Source organism: Scatophagus argus, chromosome 1 (genome assembly GCF_020382885.2).
Source record: "Scatophagus argus isolate fScaArg1 chromosome 1, fScaArg1.pri, whole genome shotgun sequence".
NCBI classification, from domain to species: Eukaryota; Metazoa; Chordata; class Actinopteri; family Scatophagidae; genus Scatophagus; species Scatophagus argus.
In genome coordinates, this window is record NC_058493.1 from 173,232 (window position 1) to 195,730 (window position 22,499).

The 22,499-nt window shown below is 42.9% G+C and overlaps 1 protein-coding gene across 2 annotated transcripts; it reads left to right on the plus strand.

The window, feature by feature from the left end:
• Positions 1–567: 567 nt before the first annotated feature.
• On the plus strand, positions 568–11,006 carry LOC124051127. Of its 2 annotated transcripts, none has more exons than XR_006841877.1 (3): positions 568–1,596; positions 4,071–10,836; positions 10,942–11,006. XR_006841877.1 is itself a non-coding variant. In XM_046374586.1 (3 exons), the coding sequence occupies exon 3, from the start codon at positions 4,380–4,382 to the stop codon at positions 10,359–10,361; it is 5,982 nt and encodes a 1,993-aa protein (XP_046230542.1). In that variant the 5' UTR covers positions 568–892; positions 998–1,596; positions 4,071–4,379; the 3' UTR covers positions 10,362–11,006. The 2 variants fall into 2 exon arrangements, 1 of the variants encoding a protein (XP_046230542.1); XM_046374586.1 differs by having other exon boundaries at positions 568–892; positions 998–1,596; positions 4,071–11,006.
• The last annotated feature ends 11,493 nt before the right edge of the window (positions 11,007–22,499 follow it).

Sequence of the window (22,499 nt, forward strand, 5' to 3'; positions counted from 1 at the left end):
TCTAACCTTCTTTCTCAGTGGGGCAACCATATCTAAAACTGTGTACAACGTGGCTGCAGTGTTATTAACAAAAGAATCAATTGCTGCAGGAGTAACATTTAAATCAGTACGGTCTGTTGTACTGGTACATGGTGCATCAGTGTTCAACTGATTCTTAAACATGTCTATTCATATGATGGATTGTTTGTGTCATTTGAAAACAAAATACCATTTTGAGAAGAAATAACATTGATTTGAATGTAGTTCAAGTTTTTCTGGATTTCTAAAACACTAATTTCTGTTGTAAAAACTGAAAAACTGCAATATGAACATGCAGGTTTCTTGACTGGAGAGATCAGCAACCACTGACCCCCTTTCAAGCTGCTGTGTGATTACAGTTTTTCTGAATTGCTAGAACACTAATTTCTGTTGTGTGAATCAATTGCTCAGTTGTCTAAACTCTATAATATATCTTCACCTAGTAAAACACTATTTGCAGATCTCAGTCCTTCCTTTTGCAAAACTCTAAATACATTCTCATGCAATAAAACACAGTTGTCACTGCGATGCACTTGTGATGCATAATGGTAACTGTAGCTGTCGCTGAAAGGTGTGACTTTATTTTTTGCATTAATATTTTTTGTATGAAGAAATGTCTTATTTAATAAGCCAGAAATGTAAATTGTAATTGCCTTATGTGATTTTAAGTTGTGGTAATAATGACCCCTACTGGCAGTATAAGAGGGCTGCGCTAAATACAAGGGTGCAGTCATGTGATTCACGCAATGAGTAGCTGGGAAAATGTGCGTTCTGCCCTTTCGGAGCTACGATGCTCTTGGAGCAAGATGTAGGTGTACGAGTTCGACCGTAAGGCCTTAGCAGCTCCTGATATTCCGGTCAGAAGGCGCACACGGTAGTGTTTTATTGTTTGTGCATTTATTTATTTTATATGTGTAATTTACGTTTCATAGTAGAGAAGATACAGTGATATTAAAATGTAATCTTTATTTCATTTCAGTTTTTCACGGTGTTTGGTGATGTAAGAGTATTTCAGTGTGAAAGGAAGACAATAAAAACTCTCGTCAAACATCAGTCGATTCGTGGTTTAATTCTGACCAGAAGAAAAGCTTTAGGAGCAGCTACAGTGAAAAACGTGTCCACCTAGAATCCACCATGAAGCGAGAAACGTGTTCACCCAGTGACTGAGGTCTGCACCAAGAGCCAAGAACAAGATACCGGGGTTCACTAAGTGCTGGATTCGACGGATGGAAGCGATAACGTGGCCGATGGAAGAAGAAAACGCATGGTTAACAGCGAGAACATCGATGGCGTGGAGGAAGGAGCCTTCCACGTAAGGGAACAACGTAACCAGAGGGAGAAAGAACAGCGATGGTCACCAGCTTTCCTGTGCAGATCAGAAGGCCTGCATCTCCAGAGGGCTGTCGGCATTGTGGGCCTGCGTGAGAGGACCTGCCTACTCGCTCTGGCATTCATCCAGCGCGACACCGCGAGGTGCCGTCGAGCGCAGAACTGAAACCACAGCGCATGAAAGAGACGGTGCTGCAGTTGCTGCAGGAGGCCACAGGGAAGAATCGGTGCGTCATATGGACAATTCAAGTCAAGTCAAGTCAACTTTATTTGTATAGCCCATTTTTACAAGCAGTTTGTCTCAAAGGGCTTAACATAACATCAGCAACATCCTCTGCCCTTCGACCCTCACATCGACTAAGGAAAAACTCCCAGAAAAACCTTTAACAGGAAAAAATGGAAGAAACCTCAGGGTGAGCAACAGAGGAGGGATCCCTCACCCAGGACGGGCAGACGTGCAATGGATGTTGTACAGGCAGGAAATCAATTAACAACATGAGAAATGACATTACTGAAAAGATAAGCAAAACAAAATCTCAACTGTTTAGTTTCACTTTTTGCTACCACCTCAACATGATTTTAACATTTCACAAGTTATAAGAAAATTATAATAATGAAAATTATAATGAACTGCTGTAAAATTCATGTATTCTTTTTTTATGTGATGTTGAGAATCACTATCATATCAGTTCGATTTCGGCCCGTAGGGAGAACCACCCCGCCCATAGTCGGTACATAGAGGAATGACAGGCAGATGTCAACAATACACATTGGGTTGGTCATAGAGCCGGCTACAGTTCAACTTGAAGATCTGGATGGAGAGATACCTGCAGAAAGATACAGAGAGAGAGAGAGAGAGAGAGAGGGAGGGAGGGAGAGACACAAGACTACGAGGAGCACTGGACACACAGTTAGTGACATAAAATAATGAACTGCATGTTAATCTGACGAGGGGAGAGGATAGAAGAGGAGAAGGAGGAGGGGAAACTGCTTGGTGGATCATGTTTGTGTCCCCCGGCAGCGTAGGCCTATAGCAGCTTAGCTATGATAGAGATTTAAAGATTAACAGTTAGTCAGACCTATTCTACCTGTGGCTATATATCATGAGGTGAGTGAAACTATGCCTACCAGCCCTACACACTTTATTTGGTGCTAACTATATGCTTTACTAAACAGAAAGGTTTTAAGTTTAGTCTTAAAAGTGGAGGTGGTGTCTGCCTGTCGAACCCAGATTGGCAACTGGTTCCACAGCAGGGGTGCCTGATAGCTAAAGGCTCGTCCTCCCGTTCTACTTTTATAAATTCTGGGAACTGTAAGTAAACCTGCACTCTGTGATCTGAGTGATCTATTGGGAGTATATGGGACTATTAGATCCTGCAGGTATGATGGGGCTAGTCCATTTAGGGCCTTATATGTAAGTAGGAGAATTTTAAAGTCTATTCTGAATTTTACCGGAAGCCAGTGAAGAGAAGCTAAGATGGGGGAGATATGATCCCTTTTACTGATTCCTGTTAAAACTCTAGCTGCTGCATTTTGGATCAGCTGCAGGTTATTAATAGAATAATTTGGACATCCTGACAATAGTGAGTTGCAGTAGTCCAGCCTAGAAGTAACAAAAGCATGAACAAGTTTTTCAGCATCACTCTGAGAGAGGACGCTCCTAATCTTAGCGATATTACGGAGGTGAAAGAAGGCGGTCTTAGAGGTCTGTTTAATGTGATGAATAAATGACACGTCTTGATCAAAGATAACGCCGAGGTTCCTTGCAGTCGTACTGGAGGCCAAAGTAATGCCGTCCAGAGAGAGAATATTATCAGCTATTCTATTTCTAAGGTGTTTGGGGCCAAAAACAATGACCTCAGTTTTGTCTGAGTTTAATAATAAAAAATTGGAGGTCATCCAGTCCTTTATGTCCTTAAGACATGCCTGGAGTCTGGCTAACGGCTCTGTTTCTTCAGGCTTTAAGGATAAGTACAGCTGAGTGTCATCAGCATAACAATGAAAGTTTATGTCATGTTTCTGAATAATATTTCCTAGAGGGAGCATGTATAAAGTGAACAGGATCGGCCCAAGCACTGAACCTTGTGGAACACCGAGGCTAACCCTTATATATGAAGAGGAAACATTATTAACTTGAGCAAAGTGAAATCTATCTGTTAAATATGATTTGAACCAGCATAGCGCAGTCCCTGTGATCCTAGTCTCATGTTCTAATCTGTGTAATAAAATGCTGTGATCTACAGTGTCGAAAGCAGCACTGAGATCTAGCAAAACAAGTATGGAGACAAGCCCCCGGTCTGATGCCATGAGGAGGTCATTTGTGACTTTAACCAGTGCTGTTTCTGTGCTGTGATGGGCTCTAAAACCAGACTGAAACATCTCAAAGAGACTGTACCTGTGTAGGTGATCAATCAACTGATTTGCAACCACTCTTTCGAGTATTTTAGATAGGAACGGGAGGTTGGATATCGGCCTATAGTTTGCTAAGATGTCTGGGTCAAGTGAAGGTTTTTTAAGTAAAGGTCTAATAACAGCGGTTTTAAACGCCTGTGGTACATAACCTGTTGTTAAGGATAAGTTTATCTGATCTAAGAGGGAAACGCCAATCAAGGGAAAGACGTCCTTGAGGAGCTTAGTTGGGATGGGGTCTAAGAGACATGTAGTTGGGTTAGATTTGTTAATGCTGGAGGTCAGCTCGGGGAGGTCTATGGGCAGGAATTCAGCTGACGAGAATGCAAAGGATAGCAGGTCAGACTGTATATTCTCCGTTTTAATTTGGGTTGATTGAACTGAATATTGCATACACAAAGTATTGCACTTTAAGTTGTTATTGAGAAAAAAAAAAAAAGGGAAAAAAAGGGACTGTTGCATTTTGACAATTTGTAACTTGAAAAGAGATATGTAACTTGTTTGTTTTTGCCATTGTGTATTTTCATGACGGTTTTACAGTAATGGTTCTGAAGTTACCTTGGTTTACATTTAAACGTTAAAAATTTACATAGCATTGTTGGCTCTTAAAGCAGTTAAGCAGAATGGATCAGTGCAAACCAGGTACTCTTGTGCTAGAGGAAGTACTAGAGGCTCTGGAAAAGGAGAAGAGAGAGTTAGAGGAAAAGGTAGAAACTGAACTTGAAGAGTCAGAAAGACAGAAAATGGAAGATCGCATAGCTGAAATTAATACAGATCTTCAAATTCATAAAGTAGGGCTCAAAGAACCAGCACCTCAGACTGAACAAGCAGTGAGGCGATCAGAAAGAAAGAGGCATCCAACAGAAAAGGGGCTTCAATACATAAAAGAGGAAAGTTCAAAGAAGGAAAAGAAGTTTATGTTTACATATGTTAACTTCAAGGCTGAGGTTCAGTATATTAGGACTAAATTAAAGCAAGAATGTTCAAAAGCAGAATTAGGTGACATGATTCTAGCTTTAAGTAAATATGAGCCAGCACTACAGCAAGAATATGAGAGCTTGCGCACACTGACCACACCATCTCCAGATATTAGGAGAAGAATGGATAGCTGCTCATCGGTGACAGCTGAAATAATTGCACTCTTGAAAGCACGCTACGCAGAAGTAGACTATGAGTTTGATCCAGACTCTGTGAAAGAAGCACTCTTACTATTACTTAAAAGAGAAGATGCCAGGTCAATTTATGGCTCAACAGTGTCAAGAGCTGCAGGGAGTAGTGTGCACGGTAGCCACGTGTCACAAAAGAAGGCAGAGGTGGCAGCGCGAATGGCATCAAAACAAGCTGAAATTGCTAGGGAAAAGGAAATATCCGCACAAAGAAAAGAGGTGGTAGCCCAGCAAGAGAGGTTAAAAATGATGGAAGATCAAAGGGATCTTGAGGCCATGGCGGCTGAATTTAAGGTTTATGCTGAAGAGGAATCAAAATTAAATGCTGAAATAGGAGAAATAACAGAAATAGTCACATTGCCTCCACACCAGCTTCCAATACAGCATGACAGCATTCCATGCATTAAGACTTCCCAAGATCCGCCAGGTCCACTTAGATCTGAAAGAAAAGCAGTACCAACTTCAAATGAAGTCTCGCTGGTTCAAGCCTTAAAGGAGTCCCTGGTAATGACTAGACTTCCAGCACCAGAGCCGTTCACGTTTACAGGAGATCCACTTAAATTTACTGAATGGCGCACTAGTTTCAAAACCTTAATTGAAACAAGTTGCACAAATCCAGCACACAGGCTCTTCTATTTGAAAAAATATATCGGTGGAGACGCTCTTTGTGTGTTGGAGGGCACATTCTATAGGAGTGACGAAGAAGCGTACACTCAGGCTTGGGAGGTCCTGAACAAACGTTATGGCCACCCCTTCGTTGTCCAAAGAGCATTCCGGGGAAAGCTGAGCAACTGGACAAAAATTGGACCAAAAGAGTCTCTGAAATTGAGAGAATTTAGTGATTTCCTCATCTCCTGCAGGAATGCAATGCCTCACGTAGCTGGTCTAAGGGTATTAGATGATTGTGAGGAAAATCAAAAGTTGCTACAGAAGCTGCCTGACTGGCTAACGACCCGCTGGAACCGGCATGTGACTAGAGCGTTGGATGAAGGGAATTTATATCCTGGCTTCAAGGAGTTTTCAGACTTTGTGGCAGAGGAGGCACGTATTGCGTGCAACCCATCCCTTCACGCATTGAAAAACATAGATGAGAAGACTGGTAAAGAACAGAAGCGTCCAACAAAGGCCAATGTTCTGGCGACAACAACCAAGGTACCACAGAAAGAAAGTTCCAATTCAAGGAACTCAAGCCCAGCAGAAGGTGTTACAGCTAACCTTCCTGCCACTCAAACTAAAAGGCCCATAGAATGTGTCTGCTGTCAAGGAAATCACTTTATTTATAAATGTGAAAAATTTGCGGCAATGACTCTAGAAGAGAAGAAAAAATTTGTCATAGTCAACAACATGTGCTTTGGCTGCCTCAGAGTTGGCCATGTTGGCAAAAACTGTCGAAAGAGAGCCACTTGTAACGTTTGCAAGCGAAATCACCCATCTCCACTGCATGAGGAACAGGGTGAAAAGCCGGACGCACCACCACAAAAGGAAGATTCTTCCACCAACCTGTGCAGTGTGAAAATGGACAGTGGTGACCGCACTTCAATGATTGTACCGGTGTGGCTTTCTAGTGCAGCTACAGATAGCCCAGAAATCTTGGTATATGCATTACTAGACACACAAAGCAGCAATACCTTTATAGACCAAGATGTCTGCCGAAAAATGCAAGCTCACTCAGAACCTGTCAAATTGAAGCTGTCTACAATGACTGACAAGAGTTCTATAGTGAATTGCCACAGAGCTGTCGGATTGAGGGTGAGAGGATATCGTTCACAAGAGAGCATTGAGTTACCACCAGTGTACACACAAGAATACATCCCGTTGGAGAAAAATAGTATTCCAACTCATGAAACAGCAAAAAGGTGGATCCATCTTCTCAGTGTGGCCAAAGAGATGCCAGATTTATTGGACTGTCCTGTAGGACTCCTAATTGGCTATGACTGTGCAAGAGCGCTGAAACCACAGGAAGTGGTATCAGGGGAAGAGCATGAACCCTACGCAGTCAAGACAGCATTAGGCTGGAGTATAGTTGGAACCACTATGCCTTGCACTAGTACAAGAAATGAGACTAGAGTCTGCAATCGCATTACTGTGAAAGAGCTTCCGCCCATCACACCCGCCTCTGTGATTAAGGCATTAGAGAAAGACTTCCTTGATACAAACCCAAAGGACAAGACAATATCCCAAGAAGATATTCAGTTTTTGCATATCTTGAATGACAAAGTCAAGCACAATGAAGAAGGACATCTGGAGATGCCTCTACCATTCAGAGTGCGTCCTCAGCTTCCGAACAATAAGCAGCTTGCTACAGTGCGTCTGAACCATTTAAAGAGGAAAATAGAAAAGAGTCCCAAATATAAGGAAGATTACATCAAGTTCATGGACAATGTCTTCGGAGACGGTGATGCAGAGGAGACAAGTGCGGCGCCTAGGGGAGGTAACACATGGTACATTCCGCACCATGGGGTGTATCACCCTAGGAAACCTGAAAAAATCAGGGTTGTCATTGACTGCTCCGCCAAATTCGAAGGCACCTCTCTGAATGACCACTTGCTCACAGGCCCAGATCTAACAAATACTCTGACTGGAGTCCTGTGTAGATTTCGGCAACATAAGATCGCAATCAATTGCGATGTGGAAAAAATGTTTCATCGCTTTCACGTCAGCCCAGAGGATCGTGACTTTATGAGGTTTCTTTGGTGGGACAATGGAAACACAGAGAGCGAACCTAAAGAATTCCACATGCGAGTACACATATTCGGTGCTGCATCATCACCGGGATGTGCTAATTATGGCATGAAACACCTTGCCAGTAAATATGAGAAGGACTACCCACTGGCAGCAAGTTTCATATGCAAGAATTTTTATGTGGATGACGGGCTGGTCAGTGTCAATTCGGTTGAAAGGGCCAACCAGCTTGTCAGTGAAGCACGGGAAGTCTGTAGTAAGGGACAGCTGCGTTTACACAAATTTGTCTCCAACAACAGAGAGGTTTTGGATGCAATACCAGAGAGTGAACGTGCCAATGCTGTGAAGGATGTAGACCTGAACTACAGTGAGCTTCCAATGCAGAGTGTCCTTGGTGTAAAGTGGAACGTTGAGAAGGATGTATTTTCGTTCAATGTCGTCCTCACAGAAAAGGCCGCCACACGGAGAGGAATCCTATCAACAGTCGCCAGTGTTTACGACCCACTGGGATTTCTCGCTCCTTACCTCTTGAACGGTAAAAGAGTGCTGCAAGAGATGTGCAAACAGGGTGTGGGATGGGATGAACCCGTTCCCCCTGACATAAAACCAAAGTGGGAAGCATGGCTTCATGACCTAAAGAGTCTACAAAAAATTGAGATACCAAGATGCTTCATTCCTGAAAACCTTGGCACAATCAAAAAAATTGAGTTGCATCATTTTTCAGATGCCAGCAATAGTGGCTATGGGCAGTGCTCATATATCAGAATTGTTGCAGATGAGCAAGTGCACTGTGCATTAGTCATGGGTAAAGCCAGAGTGGCACCCATGAGAGTTGTCAGCATTCCGCGCCTTGAGCTCACAGCAGCTACAGTCTCTGCTGCTGTTAGTAGCACTCTCCGAGAAGAGCTGAAACTGGAAATAGATCAAGAATTTTTCTGGACCGATTCACAAGTAGTGCTCGGGTACATCAAAAATGAAGCCAGACGCTTTCATGTGTTTGTAGCCAACCGCGTTCAGAAAATAAGAGACACTACTGATCCAAGTCAGTGGTTCTATGTAGAGACATGTCAGAATCCAGCCGACCATGCATCTCGGGGTCTCAAGGTGGCGGAGCTGCTAGAGTCAAGTTGGCTGAGAGGACCAGAGTTCTTATGGGAACAAGAAATTGTTACAGATCAAAGAACTCCAGAGCTTCTTGTGGGCGATCCAGAAGTGAAGATCTTGAGAACTCAGGCTGTGGAAGAGGACAGCTTCCTGGAAAGATTCTCAAAATTCTCTGATTGGAACACAGCCCTCAATGTCATTGTACGGATCCAAAGACTGGCACATAAAGACAGAACTGGTCCTATCAGTGTTGAGGAGCGAAGAGAAGCTACTCTTGTGTTAGTCAGAGCAGCACAGAGAGAGGCTTTTGAAGAAGAACTCAAATGGTTCAGTCATAAGTCCACGAAATTGCCAAAAACTCACAAGATGCATCAGCTTGATCCAATATTTGAAAATGGATTGCTCAGGGTAGGAGGCAGATTAAGAATGTCTTCTGCATCCCTGGAGTTGAAGCATCCAGTGATCTTACCTAAGGAAGGCATTGTCACCCAGCTTATACTTGACCACTGTCACAAGAAGACGCAGCACCAAGGCCGAGGGCAAACATTGAATGAGCTCCGAGCCAATGGCTATTGGATATTAGGTGCTAGCAAGTTAGTGGCCAAGCATATAAGGAACTGTGTTACTTGCAGAAAGGTGCGTGGACCGACAGAACAACAGCGTATGGCGGACCTGCCCAGTGACCGAGTCGATCCCTCTCCTCCGTTCTCATATACTGGGATTGATTGCTTCGGCCCATTTTATACCAAGCAGGGTCGCAAAGAATCCAAGAGGTATGGCTTATTGTTTACATGCTTAAGTTCTAGGGCCATCCACATAGAAATGTTGGAGGATCTCACAACCGATGCATTTTTGAATGCTTTGAGATGCTTCATAGCACTCAGAGGAGCAGTAAGACAGATTCGCTCGGATCAAGGGACAAATTTTGTTGGAGCTAAGAATGAATTGGAGAAGGGTCTAATGGAGCTAGACAAGGAGAGGATTGCGACCTATCTGGCTGGAAAGCAGTGTGATTTCCTCATGAACGTTCCTGAAGCAAGCCACATGGGGGGCATTTGGGAACGCCAAATACGGACCGTCAGGAGCGTCATGAGCACTGTTCTCGCGCAAGCCAAGGGAAGACTTGATGACACCTCATTGAGAACATTTTTCTATGAGGCTATGTCAATTGTGAATAGCCGTCCGCTCACCACGGATTCCATCAGTGACCCTAAGAGTGTTGAACCATTAACACCGAATCATTTGCTGACCATGAAGTCTGTTGTGCCCCTCCCACCACCAGGCAATTTTGTGAGAGAAGACTTATATGCCCGGAAAAGGTGGCGGAGAGTGCAATACCTATCAGAGCAATTCTGGAGTAGGTGGCGCAAAGAATACCTGGCCAACGTAAGCCTCCGACAACAATGGCATGTGCCCAGAAGAAATGTGAGAGTGGGGGACGTAGTTATTGTCAAGGAGGACAATGTTCCCAGAAACGAATGGAGACTTGCCAGAGTTGTAGAAGCAAGAAAGGAGGATGATGGTCTGGTGCGCAAGGTCAAAATTCAAATAGGACAGAGTAAATTAGGAAAACGAGGTGAACGCTTAGCGCAACCAACTTTTCTTGAACGCCCAGTTCAAAAACTAGTGGTGCTAGTTGAACAGAATTCATAGTCTAGTGTCAAAACAGCACTTATTGCTGATCTTTAAGGTTAAGATGTTACAAGAATAAGTGAAGGTTATGTTACTATTTTGAGGAAAATTACAAGATTTATTTCATTGTTTCAAAGTAAAGGGTAACATAAATCTTTCGTAATTTTGGTGGCAGTGTAGCTGTCGCTGAAAGGTGTGACTTTATTTTTTGCATTAATATTTTTTGTATGAAGAAATGTCTTATTTAATAAGCCAGAAATGTAAATTGTAATTGCCTTATGTGATTTTAAGTTGTGGTAATAATGACCCCTACTGGCAGTATAAGAGGGCTGCGCTAAATACAAGGGTGCAGTCATGTGATTCACGCAATGAGTAGCTGGGAAAATGTGCGTTCTGCCCTTTCGGAGCTACGATGCTCTTGGAGCAAGATGTAGGTGTACGAGTTCGACCGTAAGGCCTTAGCAGCTCCTGATATTCCGGTCAGAAGGCGCACACGGTAGTGTTTTATTGTTTGTGCATTTATTTATTTTATATGTGTAATTTACGTTTCATAGTAGAGAAGATACAGTGATATTAAAATGTAATCTTTATTTCATTTCAGTTTTTCACGGTGTTTGGTGATGTAAGAGTATTTCAGTGTGAAAGGAAGACAATAAAAACTCTCGTCAAACATCAGTCGATTCGTGGTTTAATTCTGACCAGAAGAAAAGCTTTAGGAGCAGCTACAGTAACAACAACCAAGCAGGTTGGTCCTGCAAGCTCATGACAGAAATGGATCAGAGACACAGAGGACGAATGCGCGTAAGAGGAGGTAGAGGCGGATGACAAGAAGGAGGAGAGAGAGGGGGAGGAAGAGGAAGAGTGCCAATTTCTGATGAAATTCGGGCTACAGTCATAGACCATGTACTGGTGCATGGCATGACCATGAGGGAGGCAGGCCAAAGAGTCCAGCCAAACATCAGCCGATTCTCTGTGTCCACCATAATCTGGAGATTCAGACATGAGAACAGGTATAGTCTATTTTACTGTACTGTTTTATCATTAAAAGTTTAAAGTACTACTGTATACTGTATATATATTTCAGAACATTACATTACATATATTTTGCACATTCTCTTTTTGCAGAATTGCAAGACTGCCATAGTGGGGTGGGAGGACACCCATGCTAACATTCCAGCAGGAGGCCATTGTAGTTGACTTTGTCCGTCAAAACAATGCCATTACACTACGGGAAATACAGGAACAAATTACTGAGAACCATACAGACTTCGAGGGAATCAATAGTGTGAGCCTTTCCGCCACTGACCGTATCCTCCATCGTAACAGGATACAAAGTTTTTAGTTTGAGCAAAAGTTTTGTGTTTAGAATTCTGAGAAAAGGACAGGAGGATTCAAAAAATGTGTTTTAACAATTGTGAAAAATTGTGATGTAGTCAACACCGCTTCTCTTGCCACATCACCATATTGTTTGCATGTAAAGCTCACACAAAGATCAACTTAAAAATAATATATTTACTGAATCCTTCACAATAAGTTAAACTGAAAAAATATACATAATAAATAAGTAATAACACAAATGTGCAGCAGTACAAAGGGGCTAATGGCTTTTGGGTTTTTGACAGATTATGTTATGAAATCTTGTGGAAGAGGTGCTGCAGATCCAAGCTACCTGGCCAAGTTCAATTGAGGACAGGTTTAAACCCCACCATGTATCCTCCCTCAGCATCAGGGAACTCTGCCTGTATCCGTAGCACTACACAGGCAGACAGTACTACTTGGATTCTTCTTCCCAGAAATCCCTAGCACCAGCTCATAAAACTTCTGTTAGCCAAGTACCTGTAATGGCTAAGCAAAATGTTGATGATATATAGTCACTTAGTAACACTAAGTAGTGACACCCTTTCATAGAAGAGGTGATATTTTTTATGTGTGGTTTCTGTGACATGGCAGATTGGTATTGACTGTCGTTTCAAGTGGTACATAAAATATATTAATTCCCAAACTTTTATGGCTTGCACTACAGCAATCTTTATCTTTTTAATAAAATTATGCATGAAAAAAATTTGTGTGCTCTCAGTGTTTGAGATGTTATAATTATTTATTGTATTTCCTTCATAACTCATATGTGATAAACAGTTGTGGATATCTATATAGTCCACATTCTCAGTAAGTTGATATACTGTTAGCTCCGCCTAAGAGGAGATTAAGGTGTGGTGGAAAATCTCACTTCTACTCACTTTACTGGAGAATGGCAGCAAACACAGGTGGGTAACATGCACAGCCGAACGCTCTCGAACTCCAGCACAGACAAGTCCGCACCAGAGCAGGGGAGTGATCATAACACAGGGCTGTACAAACCGGAACTCTTTACTAGCGGAACAGGAACTAGATATCAATTACGTAGTTCCAGAAGAGATTACAGCTATGAAATTACATCATGAAACATGAAAATACCTCAATTGGACCACTCAAAGTGAGAACAACAGAACAATATTAAGAGCACTACTACCCCCCCCCCAGTATAAATGGTGTAAACAGTCAAGCACGCAATCAAATGTAAATCAATCAAAAACAACACTACTCCACCAAAACACTTCCTCTTGATCATAAGCTGGGGGGTGTATTACTCTCCCCTGTTGAGTTCTTCTTGCTGGAGGTCCTTGGCTGACCCCCTCCGACCCCAATGTATGCATCTCCTCCTGGTGCAGGCACCATGTGGCCTTGCCTACACTTGCGTGCTGCAACCTGGTGCTTGTCTTTCATCGCTGGTGGCCTAGGGGGATCCAGTCCAGCCTCATTCAGTTGATTGTCACTACTGTGATCAGTACACAGAGGTTGTAGTGCATCTGGGCCTTGTTCAGTAGTAGTGTGACTGGGTTCTGACACTGAGGAAGAAGTTTATGTCTCTGTTGCCTGATCCATGCAGGAGTCACATCACTTGTGTAGCTTCAGCCGATTATGGTGCATGACTTTTCTTTCACACTGAGTCAGGATCTCATATATCACTGGACCACAGCTGGCTGTGACTATATATGGGCCTTTCCAGGGGGCTTGTAACTTGGGGCTGAAACCTTTCTATTTTGTGCTCTCTTACATAGACCAGGTCTCCAGCATTGTAGCTATGCTACTGAGCTTGTAAGTCATGCAACCTCTTCTGTCTTTGTTGAGCTGCTTCAAGGTGCTTCCTAGCCATCTCATGGACCTCGTTAAAGCTTTTTTCCAGTTCCTGTACATGGTCAAGGGGTTTCTTTCCACCCTGCCACTCCCAGCCAGAGGTCCTGAGGCTGATGGACTTCTCTTCTCAGCAAAATGCGCTGTCCCAGATGGCAGCCTGCAGCCGCAGCTCTCGTTGTGTTTTTTAATCTTTATATATTGTTGGTTTATTCCTGCTCAGTTGTTTTTTCTGATTATCCACAACCAGTCATAACAGTTGTGGCGATGGCTGGATTAAGTTTTATTACTCTTCTCTGCATTTTTCTGTTACTTTTACTACTCTTTGTAACAGAGAACGTTGCCAATAGCGGTGGGGGCATTGTTTACATGCGCAAAGTCAAGTCAAGTCAAGTCAAGTCAACTTTATTTGTATAGCCCATTTTTACAAGCAGTTTGTCTCAAAGGGCTTAACATAACATCAGCAACATCCTCTGCCCTTCGACCCTCACATCGACTAAGGAAAAACTCCCAGAAAAACCTTTAACAGGAAAAAATGGAAGAAACCTCAGGGTGAGCAACAGAGGAGGGATCCCTCACCCAGGACGGGCAGACGTGCAATGGATGTTGTACAGGCAGGAAAGCAACAACATGAGAAATGACATTACTAAAAAGATAAGTAAAACAAAATCTCAACTGTTTAGTTTCACTTTTTGCTACCACCTCAATATCATTTTAACATTTCACAAGTTATAAGAAAGTTATAGTAATGGAAATTATAATGAACTGCTGTAACATTCATGGATTGTGATGTTGAGAATCTCTATCCTATCAGTTCGATTTCGGCCTGTGGGGAGAACCACCCCGCCGATAGTCGGTACACAGAGGAATGACAGGCAGATGTCAACAATACACATTGGGTTGGTCATAGAGCCGGCTACAGTTCAACTTGAAGATCTGGATGGAGAGATACCTGCAGAAAGATACAGAGAGAGAGAGAGAGAGAGAAAGGGAGGGAGAGACACAAGACTACGAGGAGCACTGGACACACAGTTAGTGACATAAAATAATGAACTGCATGTTAATCTGACGAGGGGAGAGGATAGAAGAGGAGAAGGAGGAGGGGAAACTGCTTGGTGGATCATGTTTGTGTCCCCCGGCAGCATAGGCCTATAGCAGCTTAGCTATGATAGAGATTTAAAGATTAACAGTTGGTCAGACCTATTCTACCTGTGGCTATATAGCATGAGGTGAGTGAAACTATGCCTACCAGCCCTACACACTTTATTTGGTGCTAACTATATGCTTTACTAAACAGAAAGGTTTTAAGTTTAGTCTTAAAAGTGGAGGTGGTGTCTGCTTGTCGAACCCAGATTGGCAACTGGTTCCACAGCAGGGGTGCCTGATAGCTAAAGGCTCGTCCTCCCGTTCTACTTTTATGAATTCTGGGAACTGTAAGTAAACCTGCACTCTGTGATCCGAGTGATCTATTGGGAATATATGGGACTATTAGATCCTGCAGGTATGATGGGGCTAGTCCATTTAGGGCCTTATATGTAAGTAGGAGAATTTTAAAGTCTATTCTGAATTTTACCGGAAGCCAGTGAAGAGAAGCTAAGATGGGGGAGATATGATCCCTTTTGCTGATTCCTGTTAAAACTCTAGCTGCTGCATTCTGGATCAGGTGCAGGCTATTAATAGAGTAATTTGGACATCCTGACAATAGTGAGTTGCAGTAGTCCAGCGTAGAAGTAACGAAAGCATGGACAAGTTTTTCAGCATCACTCTGAGAGAGGACACTCCTAATCTTAGCAATATTACGGAGGTGAAAGAAGGCGGTCTTAGAGGTCTGTTTAATGTGATGAATAAATGACACGTCCTGATCAAAGATAACGCCGAGGTTCCTCGCAGTCGTACTGGAGGCCAAAGTAATGCCGTCCAGAGAGAGAATATTATCAGCTCTTCTATTTCTAAGGTGTTTGGGGCCTAGAACAATGATCTCAGTTTTGTCTGAGTTTAATAATAAAAAATTGGAGGTCATCCAGTCCTTTATGTCCTTAAGACATGCCTGGAGTCTGGCTAACGGCTCTGTTTCTTCAGGCTTTAAGGATAAGTACAGCTGAGTGTCATCAGCATAACAATGAAAGTTTATGCCATGTTTCTGAATAATATTTCCTCGAGGGAGCATGTATAAGATGAACAGGATCGGCCCAAGCACTGAACCTTGTGGAACACCGAGGCTAACCCTTATATATGAAGAGGAAACATTATTAACTTGAGCAAAGTGAAATCTATCTGTTAAATATGATTTGAACCAGCGTAGCGCAGTCCCTGTGATCCTTGTCTCATGTTCTAATCTGTGTAATAAAATGCTGTGATCTACAGTGTCGAAAGCAGCACTGAGATCTAGCAAAACAAGTATGGAGACAAGCCCGTGGTCTGATGCCATGAGGAGGTCATTTGTGACTTTAACCAGTGCTGTTTCTGTGCTGTGATGGGCTCTGAAACCAGACTGAAACATCTCAAAGAGACTGTTCCTGTGTAGGTGATCAATCAACTGATTTGCAACCACTCTTTCAAGTATTTTAGATAAGAACGGGAGGTTGGATATCGGCCTATAGTTTGCTAAGATGTCTGGGTCAAGTGAAGGTTTTTTAAGTAAAGGTCTAATGACAGCGGTTTTAAACGCCTGTGGTACATAACCTGTTGTTAAGGATAAGTTGATCTGATCTAAGAGGGAAACGCCAATCAAGGGAAAGACGTCCTTGAGGAGCTTAGTTGGGATGGGGTCTAAGAGACATGTAGTTGGGTTAGATTTGTTAATGCTGGAGGTCAGCTCGGGGAGGTCTATGGGCAGGAACCTGTCCAGAGATGGAGTAGGATTAAAAGAGATTTCTAGAGATGGCACTATATCGACTATTCTGGGAAGATCTTTATTGATTTTTTCTCTAATGTTATTGATTTTATTGGTGAAGAAACTCATGAAATCTTCACTGCTAAGAGCTGCAGGAATACAAGGATCAACAGAGCTGTGACTCTTGGTCAGCCTGGCTACAGTGTTAAAGAGAAAACGTGGGTTGTTCTTGTTTTTCTCTATTAAAGTTGAATAATAGGCAGTTCTGGCTTCACGAAGGGCCTTTTTGTATGCCAATAGACTGTCTTTCCAGGCTCTCTGGGATTCAGCTGATTTGGAGGAGTACCACTTCCTCTCCATCCGTCTTGATGTTTGTTTAAGTGTTCATAAATTTGAATTATACCAAGGAGCTAGCATCCTATGATTTCTAACCTTCTTTCTCAGTGGGGCAACCATATCTAAAACTGTGTGCAACGTGGCTGCAGTGTTATTAACAAAAGAATCAATTGCTGCAGGAGTAACATTTAAATCAGTACGGTATGTTGTACTGGTACATGGTGCTGAGGGGAGCTGTGATGGGATTGCATCCCTAAATCTGTCTACACTATCTTCAGAGAGGCATCTGGTGTAGTAGACCTTTTTGTTGTGTGCTGTAAAGTCTTCTAAAGTTAGTTCAAAAACTACAAGTGAATGGTCTGAAAGGAGAGGGTTTTGAGGGGCAACTAACAGGTTCTTAGTTTCTAGGCCGTAGGTGAGAACCAGATCGAGTGTGTGATTGTGGCAGTGTGTTGGTTCATTCACTATCTGACGGAAACCTATTGAATCTAAGAGTGAACTAACGGCTGTCTTAAGACTGTCAGAGTCAACATCCATATGAACGTTAAAGTCACCTACTATAATGACTTTATCTGCACTGAGCACAAAACTAGATAAGAAGTCAGAAAACTCAGACAGGAACTCTGAGTAAGCAGCAGCAGGTGGGCGATACACAACAACTAATAAAACTGGCTTTTCTGACTTCCAGTTTTGGTGAGACAGGCTGAGAGTGAGACTCTCAAATGAGCTATAGATAGATTTAGGTTTGGGGTTAATCTGAAGACTGGAATGGTAGATTGCTGCCACTCCTCCTCCTCGGCCTGTGCCTCGAGGAACATGATAGTTAATATAACCAGATGGAGTTGATTCATTTAAACTAACATATTCTTCATCCCGTAACCAAGTCTCGGTGAGGCAGAGTATATCAGACTGATGATCAATAATTAGATCACTGACTAGGAGGGATTTAGAGTGGAGGGATCGTATATTTAATAATCCACATCTGACTGTCCTATTTTTTGGCTCCAAATATTTGCTAGTTTGTATTTTTATGAGGTTATTATGATTAACACTTCTTAAATTTTGTGCTGGTTGGACTATGGGAGGACGAGGCACTGACACTATTTCTATGGGATTGTTAAACTTAGTATTACTGTGTGCATTTATATTTTTATTTATTCTACTTTTAACGGAGGGCGGCAGCCCTACAGAAGCAGCAGAGAAGTGTGTAAGACAGCGACTCTGCTTCCTGGCCTCGACCCTGGGTTGTCAGGGTGTTGGTTGTCTAATAAACTTGGCCATATTGGTAGAAATAAGAGCCGCATCACCCCAGGTGGGATGAATGCCGTCTCTGCTAATAAGGCCAGGTTTTCCCCAGAAAGTTTCCCAGTTATCTATAAAGACTACGTTGTTTTCTGGACACCACCGTGACAGCCAGCAACGGAGCGATGACATGCGGCTATACATGGCATCACTGGTCAGATTCCCAAAGCACAGTCACAAGCTTGTCAGTGAAGGAAAATTCCTCACCCTCAAGTGGAACTAGTAGGCTCACTGGTATGGTATGCTGAAGTATGTGATACTGGTTGCATACCAAACCTATAACAATTTCAACATGGACCCTTAGGTGAGCTATCTGCTGAGTCTTTTGAGACCGTGGTGGAGAGGAGGTTGCTGAACAAACTGTTATCCATCATGGGCAATGAACAGCACCCTCTCCACCACACAGTAGACAGACAGCGGAGCACCTTCTCCCACTGGCTGCTGCAGCTCCGCTGTCGAAGGGACAGATACAGGAAATTTTTCCTTGCACATACCATCACACTGTACAATAACAGCTAAACTCTGGTCATAACAGACAGTCACTACGCACTTTATATGTTTTACTCACTCAACATTCTACTGGCACCTTACACTGTAAGTTGTGCGTCTTTTCGGTGTTTTTGCTCATCGCTGAACTACACTTTTCGGTGCGGCGATGCAACTCCTCACTGCCCACATTGTTAACACTCGGGATCAGCTGACGGACCTGAAGCCGGCCACCAGCCGGCTGAATGCTGGCCTAGGGCCAGAGCGGGCGACATAGAGGGCAATTTAAAGCTGCTGGCGAGAGATAAGAGTAAATATGGTAAGATTATAATTCACGTCGGCGCTAATGACACTCGGCTACGCCAGTCGGAGGTCACCAAAGTCAATATTGAGTCGGTGTGTAACTTGGCTGGACAACCCAGGGTCGAGGCCAGGAAGCAGAATCGCTGTCTTACACACTTCTCTGCTGCTTCTGTAGGACTGCCGCCCTCCGTTAAAATAAAAATATAAATGCACACAGTAATACTAAGTTTAACAATCCCATAGAAATAGTGTCAGTGCCTCGTCCTCCCATAGTCCAACCAGCACAAAATTTAAGAAGTGTTAATCATAATAACCTCATAAAAATACAAACTAGCAAATATTTGGAGCCAAAAAATAGGACAGTCAGATGTGGATTATTAAATATACGATCCCTCCACTCTAAATCCCTCCTAGTCAGTGATCTAATTATTGATCATCAGTCTGATATACTCTGCCTCACCGAGACTTGGTTACGGGATGAAGAATATGTTAGTTTAAATGAATCAACTCCATCTGGTTATATTAACTATCATGTTCCTCGAGGCACAAGCCGAGGAGGAGGAGTGGCAGAAATCTACCACTCCAGTCTTCAGATTAACCCCAAACCTAAATCCATCTATAGCTCATTTGAGAGTCTCACTCTCAGCCTGTCTCACCAAAACTGGAAGTCAGAAAAGCCAGTTTTATTAGTTGTTGTGTATCGCCCACCTGCTGCTGCTTACTCAGAGTTCCTGTCTGAGTTTTCTGACTTCTTATCTAGTTTAGCGCTCAGTACAGATAAAGTCATTATAGTAGGTGACTTCAACGTTCATATGGATGTTGACTCTGACAGTCTTAAGACAGCCTTTAGTTCACTCTTAGATTCAGTAGGTTTCCTTCAGACAGTAAATGAACCAACACACTGCCACAATCACACACTCGATCTGGTTCTCACCTACGGTCTAGAAACTAAGAACCTGTTAGTTGCCCCTCAAAACCCTCTCCTTTCAGACCATTCACTTGTAGTTTTTGAACTAACTCTAGAAGACTTTACAGCACACAACAAAAAGGTCTATTATACCAGTTGCCTCTCTGAAGATAGTGTAGACAGATTTAGGGATGCAATCCCATCACAGCTCCCCTCAGCACCATGTACCAGTACAACAGACCATACTGATTTAAACGTTACTCCTGCAGCAATTGATTCTTTTGTTAATAACACTGCAGCCACGTTGCACACAGTTTTAGATATGGTTGCTCCACTGAAAAAAAAGGTTACAAATCATAGGAGGGTAGCTCCTTGGTATAATTCAGATATACGAACACTTAAACAAACATCAAGACGGATGGAGAGGAAGTGGTACTCCTCCAAATCAGCTGAATCCCAGAGAGCCTGGAAAGACAGTCTATTGGCATACAAAAAGGCCCTTCGTGAAGCCAGAACTGCCTATTATTCAACTTTAATAGAGAAAAACAAGAACAACCCACGTTTTCTCTTTAACACTGTAGCCAGGCTGACCAAGAGTCACAGCTCTGTTGAGCCTTGTATTCCTGCAGCTCTTAGTAGTGAAGACTTCATGAGTTTCTTCACCAATAAAATCAATAACATTAGAGAAAAAATCAATAAAGATCCCCCCAGAATAGCCAATATAGTGCCATCTCTAGAAATCTCTTTTAATCCTACTCCATCTCTGGACAGGTTCCTGCCCATAGACCTCCCCGAGCTGACCTCCAGCATTAACAAATCTAACCCAACTACATGTCTCTTAGACCCCATCCCAACTAAGCTCCTCAAGGACGTCTTTCCCTTGATTGGCGTTTCCTTCTTAGATCAGATCAACTTATCCTTAACAACAGGTTATGTACCACAGGCGTTTAAAACCGCTGTCATTAGACCTTTACTTAAAAAACCTTCACTTGACCCAGACATCTTAGCAAACTATAGGCCGATATCCAACCCCCCGTTTTTATCTAAAATACTTGAAAGAGTGGTTGCAAATCAGTTAATTGATCACCTTCACAGGAACAGTCTCTTTGAGATGTTTCAGTCTGGTTTCAGAGCCTATCACAGAACAGAAACAGCACTGGTTAAAGTCACAAATGACCTCCTCATGGCATCAGACCGCGGGCTTGTCTCCATACTTGTTTTAGATCTCAGTGCTGCTTTCGACACTGTAGATCACAGCATTTTATTACACAGATTAGAACATGAGACTAGGATCACAGGGACTGTGCTACGCTGGTTCAAATCATATTTAACAGATAGATTTCACTTTGCTCAAGTTAATTCAGTTTTCAATTCAGTTTATTTAAATAGCGCCAATTCACAACAAAAGTTATCTCATGACACTTTCCAATTAGAGCAGGTCTAGACCAAACTCTTTAATTAAATAGAGAGAGCCCAACATTCCCCCTTGAGCAAGCACTTGGCGACAGTGGCGAGGAAAAACTGCATTTTAGAAGGCAGAAACCTCGGAGCAGACCCCGGCTCAAGATGGGCGGCCATCTGCCTTGACCGGTTGGGTTGAGAGAGAGAGAGAGAGAGAGAGAGAGAGAGAGAGAGCGACAGAGAGAGCAAGGGAGAGAGGCAGAGGGGGTGGGGTGTGAGAGAAGGAGCACACAAGCAGAGATGCATAGCAGCAGTAATAATACCAGAAGTATCGAAATGTAGATAATGATAATGACAATGAAGTATACAGAAGGTATTATGGTGATTTTGATAACAATGGTAGTAACAATAATGGTAGTAGCTGTACTGAGTCTTAACAGATTTAAATCAGATTATGACTAAACACTAGTAATTGCAGTAGGTTTTGAGCAGGACGACAGCAGGACCGCAGCAGGAGGTCCAATCATGATCGCTAGGAATCTGCGGGACAAGAAAGCACAGGGACTCCAGGGAAGAAGTTGAGTTAGTAATATGCATTAATGGGACATGAATGTGTGCAGAAGGAGAGGGAGAGGAAGAAAGAGCTCAGTGCGTCATGGGAGGGCCCCCGGCAGTCTAAGCCTATAGCAGCATAACTATGAGCTGGCCTAGGCCAGCCCTAACTATAAGCTTTATCAAAGAGGAAAGTTTTTAGTCTACTCTTAAATATAGAGAGGGTGTCCGCCTCCCGGACCAAAACCGGAAGATGGTTCCATAGTAGAGGAGCTTGATAACTAAAGGCTCTGGTTCCCAATCTACTTTTGAGGACTCTAGGAACCACAAGTAGCCGGTGGGATAATAGGGTACTATTAACTCTTTAAGATAGGATGGTGCCTGACCGTTCAGGGCTTTATAAGTGAGGAAGAGAATTTTAAAATCTGTCCTGAATTTTACAGGTAGCCAATGTAGAGAAGCCAGAACAGGAGAAATATGGTCTCTCATGCTGGTTCTTGTCAGTAGTCGTGCTGCAGCGTTCTGGATTAGCTGGAGAGTGTCATGCCTGGTGGTTTTTGGTTATGCTTTGTCTCTTGATTTCAGTCCATGTGCCATGTTTCATGTTTGTCTTGTCATGTGTTTCCATGTTTTATGTTCAAGGTTTTTGTCATGTCCTTTTTTATTTTGAAAGTGTCTCTTCCCCTGTGTGCCCTGTTTTCATGTAGCTTTGCTTTGGTTTTCCTGATTGCTTTCTCCCTCCTGATGTGTGTCACCTGTGTCTCGTTGTCTTGTCTATTTAGTCCTTGTCTTCCCAGTCACTGTTGTTAGAGCGTCTGCATTTCTTCACCATGCCATGCCAGGAACGTTTTGTTGTTTTTGCCTTGCC

Coding starts and splice junctions, on each gene's coding strand:
- LOC124051127 (XM_046374586.1), top strand. CDS start 4,380: ATGGATCAGTGCAAACCAGGTACTCTTGTGCTAGAGGAAGTACTAGAG.